General features: G+C 47.6%; 1 protein-coding gene across 2 annotated transcripts in view; it reads left to right on the plus strand.

Annotated features, from left to right (window-relative positions):
• Positions 1–6000, plus strand: part of erbb4b (erb-b2 receptor tyrosine kinase 4b) — a 464723-nt gene that overhangs the window by 413991 nt on the left and 44732 nt on the right. The window contains exon 20 of one of the 2 annotated variants that reach the window (XM_090230064.1): positions 5574–5759. In XM_090230064.1, the coding sequence (XP_090086190.1) occupies positions 5574–5759 (186 nt within the window). The remainder of the gene's footprint in view (positions 1–5573; positions 5760–6000) is intronic. The other variant, XM_036974796.2, reaches the window with a different exon arrangement.

Raw genomic sequence — 6000 nt, forward strand, 5'->3', positions numbered from 1 at the left:
ATTTAGGAAGAGGAGGCAGCACAGCTTCTTCATTTAAACAGCAATCAAAACGCAGTGGCACGTGTCTTCAGATTGGACGTGGAGACACACACGCACACACAGACACACACAACACACACACACACACACACGGACACACACAACACATGCACAAACAACACACATGCACACACACAACACACACACGGACCCACACGGACGTAGAGATGGCCCCTGGCGATGTTTGGCCAATGAGCAGCAGCCCTGTTTACTCCTGTAGCTAGCAGCATAGCAGGAGGATGAATACTCATTAATTAAGAAGACTGTCAACACCATGGTAGTCTAGACCACTGTTTGTGTGTGTGTGTGTGTGTGTGTGTGTGTGTGTGTGTGTGTGTGTGTGTGTGTGTGTGTGTGTGTGTGTGTGTGTGTGGTGCGTGCGCGTGCATGCATGTCTGTGTCCACACGCAGGTGGGTGAGTGTGTGTGTGCTCCTGCGTGTGTTACCGGCAGGGCACCAGAGTGAGTTATTCCTTTTGAAGGCCTAAGCACAGCTCTGGACCCTTCTTTATTTCTGCTATAATAAACCTAGTGGTCTAGACTGAGACAATGACATGTCATATCCCTCTCTCTGTTAATGGAGATGGTGTACCTAGTTTGGTTTGTTCAACTGTTTAGAAGACACATGTAGATGTAGACGACACATAGACGACACACGTAGACGACACGTAGACGACACACGTAGACGACACACGTAGTCGACACACGTAGACGACACAATTAGATGACACACGTAGTCGACACGTTGAAGACACGTAGACGACACAAGTAGACGACACAATTAGACGACACACGTAGACGACACAGGTAGACGACACACGTAGTCGACACGTTGAAGACACGTAGAAGACACACGTAGACGGCACGTAGACGACACGTAGACGACACGTAGACGACGACACACATGGGGACACACACAGAAGACACACGTAGACAACACACGTAGAAGACACACGTAGAAGACACACGTAGAAGACACAGGTAGAAGACACACGTAGTCGACACACGTAGACGTAACACCATAGAAGACACACATAGACGACACACGTAGATGACACACGTTGAAGAAACACGTAGAAGACACACGTAGACGACACACATAGACGACACACGTAGACGACACACGTTGAAGAAACACGTTGAAGACACACGTAGAAGACACACGTAGACGACACACGTAGACGACACACATAGACGACACACGTAGACGACACACGTAGAAGACACACGTAGAAGACACAGGTAGAAGACACACGTTGAAGACACACGTAGATGACACACGTAGACGACACACGTAGACGACACACATAGACGACACACGTAGAAGACACAGGTAGAAGACACACGCAGTCGACACACGTAGACGACACACATAGACGACACACGTAGAAGACACAGGTAGAAGACACACGCAGTCGACACACGTAGAAGACACACGTAGAAGACACACGTAGACGACACGCGTAGAAGAAACACGTAGAAGAAACACGCAGTCGACACACGTAGAAGAAACACGTAGAAGAAACACGTAGAAGACACACGTAGAAGAAACACGTAGACGACACACGTAGAAGACACGCGTAGAAGAAAAACGTAGAAGACACACGTAGAAGACACACGTAGAAGAAACACGTAGAAGACACACGTAGAAGAAACACGTAGAAGACACGCGTAGAAGAAAAACGTAGAAGACACACGTAGAAGACACACGTAGAAGACACACGTAGAAGAAACACGTAGAAGACACGCGTAGACGTAACACCATAGAAGACACACGTAGAAGAAACACGTAGAAGACACACGTAGAAGACACACGTAGAAGAAACACGTGGCGATGTTTGGCCAATGAGCAGCAGCCCTGTTTACTCCTGTAGCTAGCAGCATAGTAGGAGGATGAATACTCATTAATTAAGAAGACTGTCAACACCATGGTAGTCTAGACCACTGTTTGTGTGTGTGTGTGTGTGTGCGTGTGCGTGTGCGTGCATGCATGTCTGTGTCCACACGCAGGTGGGTGAGTGTGTGTGTGTGTGCGTGCGTGTGCGTGTGCGTGTGTGTGTGTGTGTGTGTGTGCGTGTGCGTGTGCGTGTGTGTGTGTGTGTGTGTGTGTGGTGCGTGCATGCATGTCTGTGTCCACACGCAGGTGGGTGAGTGTGTGTGTGCTCCTGCGTGTGTTACCGGCAGGGCACCAGAGTGAGTTATTCCTTTTGAAGGCCTAAGCACAGCTCTGGACCCTTCTTTATTTCTGCTATAATAAACCTAGTGGTCTAGACTGAGACAATGACATGTCATATCCCTCTCTCTGTTAATGGAGATGGTGTACCTAGTTTGGTTTGTTCAACTGTTTAGAAGACACATGTAGATGTAGACGACACATAGACGACACACGTAGACGACACGTAGACGACACACGTAGACGACACACGTAGTCGACACACGTAGACGACACAATTAGATGACACACGTAGTCGACACGTTGAAGACACGTAGACGACACAAGTAGACCACACAATTAGACGACACACGTAGACGACACAGGTAGACGACACACGTAGTCGACACGTTGAAGACACATAGAAGACACATGTAGAAGACACACGTAGAAGACACACGTAGACGACACGTAGACGACACGTAGACGACACGTAGACGACACGTAGACGACGACACACATGGAGAACACACACAGAAGACACACGTAGAAGACACACGTAGAAGACACACGTAGAAGACACACGTAGAAGACACAGGTAGAAGACACACGTAGAAGAAACATGTAGAAGACACACGTAGAAGACACACATAGATGACACACGTAGACGACACACGTAAACGTAACACTATAGAAGACACGTAGACGACACACGTAGACGACACACGTAGACGTAACACCATAGAAGACACGTAGACGACACACGTAGACGACACACGTAGACGACACACGTAGACGACACAAGTAGAAGACACATGTAGACGACACACGTAGACAACACACGTAGACGACAGACGTAGACGACACACGTAGACGTAACACCATAGAAGACACGTAGACGACACAAGTAGAAGACACATGTAGACGACACACGTAGACAACACACGTAGACGACACACGTAGACGACACACGTAGACGTAACACCATAGAAGACACGTAGACGACACACGTAGACGACACACGTAGATGACACACGTAGACGTAACACCATAGAAGACACGTAGACGACACACGTAGACGACACACGTAGACGTAACACCATAGAAGACACGTAGACGACACACGTAGACGACACACGTAGACGTAACACCATAGAAGACACGTAGACGACACACGTAGACGACACACGTAAACGACACACGTAGACGACACACGTAGACGTAACACCATAGAAGACACGTAGACGACACACGTAGACGACACACGTAGACGACACACGTAGACGTAACACCATAGAAGACACGTAGACGACACACGTAGACGACACACGTAGACGACACACGTAGACGTAACACCATAGAAGACACGTAGATGACACACGTAGACGACACACGTAGACGACACACGTAGATGACACATGTAGACGTAACACCATAGAAGACACGTAGATGACACACGTAGACGACACACGTAGACGACACACGTAGACAACACACGTAGACGACACACGTAAACGACACACGTAGACGACACACGTAGACGACACACGTAAACGACACACGTAGATGACACACGTAGACGTAACACCATAGAAGACACGTAGACGACACACGTAGACGACACACGTAGATGACACACGTAGACGTAACACCATAGAAGACACGTAGACGACACACGTAGACGACACACGTAGACGACACACGTAGACGTAACACCATAGAAGACACGTAGACGACACACGTAGACGACACACGTAAACGACACACGTAGATGACACACGTAGACGTAACACCATAGAAGACACGTAGACGACACACGTAGACGACACACGTAGATGACACACGTAGACGTAACACCATAGAAGACACGTAGACGACACACGTAGACGACACACGTAGACGTAACACCATAGAAGACACGTAGACGACCCATGTAGACGACACACGTAAACGACACACGTAGACGACACACGTAGACGACACACGTAGACACACACTGATGAACAATGGAATCCACACAGCGGAACGCTCACACTCATCAATGCAAACAGTAATAGGACACTACTGCGCATGCTAATATGTAGCATTAGGTTAGCAGTTCTCAGTCGTTGCATCATCGTGAACAAGATCATGTTGTCACTATACACATAACAAATTCAGAGCTATCAATATATAATGCTTGTGGGAATATGTTCAAGTATGTGTGTGTGTATTTTGTGTTTGTGCATGCTTTTGTCAAGTGTGTTTTTCTATTCTAAGCCTATGCTGTAGAATTATAGCTCCCCCCAGTACACACAGTCACACACAAAAATGATAGATGAACCTTTTTACCATGTAGATTTACAGGGGAGGAAGCTGTTATACAGGCAGGCTCAGTTAAAAGCAGACCGAGTGGCCCTTCTCTCCCCTTCTCTCACCTTCTCTGCCCTTCTCTCCCTCTGACAATGGCCCTGATTTAAGATCGTGGAGATGTAGGGCCTAAGATTGTAATCGATCTGCAGCTGATAACTAAGGACTGGATTATTCAAGTGCAGTGAAGCAGTGATCATAAATCCAATCTGTGTCTCAAACTGCACCCTATGCCCTTTGTTGTGCACTACTTATTTTTTTTACCAAAGCCCTGTGGGTTTCCATATGGGCCCTGGTCAAAGGTAGTGCACCATATAGGGAAAAGGGGGCCATTTGGCCTGCAGTCCCAACTCTCTCTCTGAGCCGTATGCACTATACTATACTTTCCTGCCTGCTCTCTCTGTATAACACCATTACTGTCATGGGATACAACGTGGCAATAGCCTGGTTGAATTTATGTTGTCTTTGTGTGTGGGGTTGTGAGGTTGGCTGTACTGCTGGTGGCTGTGAGTGCTAGTGTGTATGTATCTTGTGAATTGGGTGATTAAATGTTGATATCTTTCTTGCTCGTACATGTGCTGCTCATCAGTTAAACCAAATGGAATAATGCATGATTTGAACGAACGCAAAGGACATTTCAGTCCTTATACAGCCCTAATAGGACAACCCTTACCCCCTGACGTACAGCAGTGTATGTGGGCAGCAGGTAGCGTAGCGGATAGAGTGCTGGGCCAGTAACCGAAAGGATGCTATGGTTCGAATCTCCGACCCGACAAGATGAAAAATCGGTCAATCTGCTCTTGAGCAAGGCACTTAACCCTATTTACTCCAGGGATGCCGTCAATAATGGCTGATCCCTGGCCGTGACCCCACTCTCCGAAGGTGTCTCACAGATATGCAAAAAACACACTTCCATTTCACAACACACACTTGTACACATGTGAGACAGGACAAATATAGGCACCCCCTATGGTTCAAATGTATTAGAATATATGGTCTCCTTGTGTGCCTGAGTCCCTGTGTGTGTTCCCCAGGAGGCTCTGATCATGGCTAGCATGGAGCACCCCCACCTGGTCCGTCTCCTGGGGGTCTGCCTGAGCCCCACCATCCAGCTGGTCACCCAGCTCATGCCTCACGGCTGTCTGCTCGACTATGTCCATGAACACAAGGACAACATCGGCTCCCAGCTGTTGCTCAACTGGTGTGTTCAGATCGCCAAGGTAGGACTCACCTGGGTTAAAACTTGTATGGGGGTTCGAGCACCGTCAGCCACTTTCTGTCTGTGCCCCTGTTTCATGGGTATCTACTACTATACATACCCACTGTGACTGTTCTGTCATTAAAATGATCAAATACGAAAAGGTGTTAAGAATGTCAAACATATCGCTATGGAATATCCATTTACCATTATATGCATGTTTGAGGGAGTTTTGAAATCCCTCTCACAGCCTTTACAGTAAC

Source organism: Oncorhynchus mykiss, chromosome 3 (assembly GCF_057628025.1).
Source record: "Oncorhynchus mykiss isolate SJ-2025 chromosome 3, ASM5762802v1, whole genome shotgun sequence".
Lineage (NCBI taxonomy): Eukaryota > Metazoa > Chordata > Actinopteri > Salmoniformes > Salmonidae > Oncorhynchus > Oncorhynchus mykiss.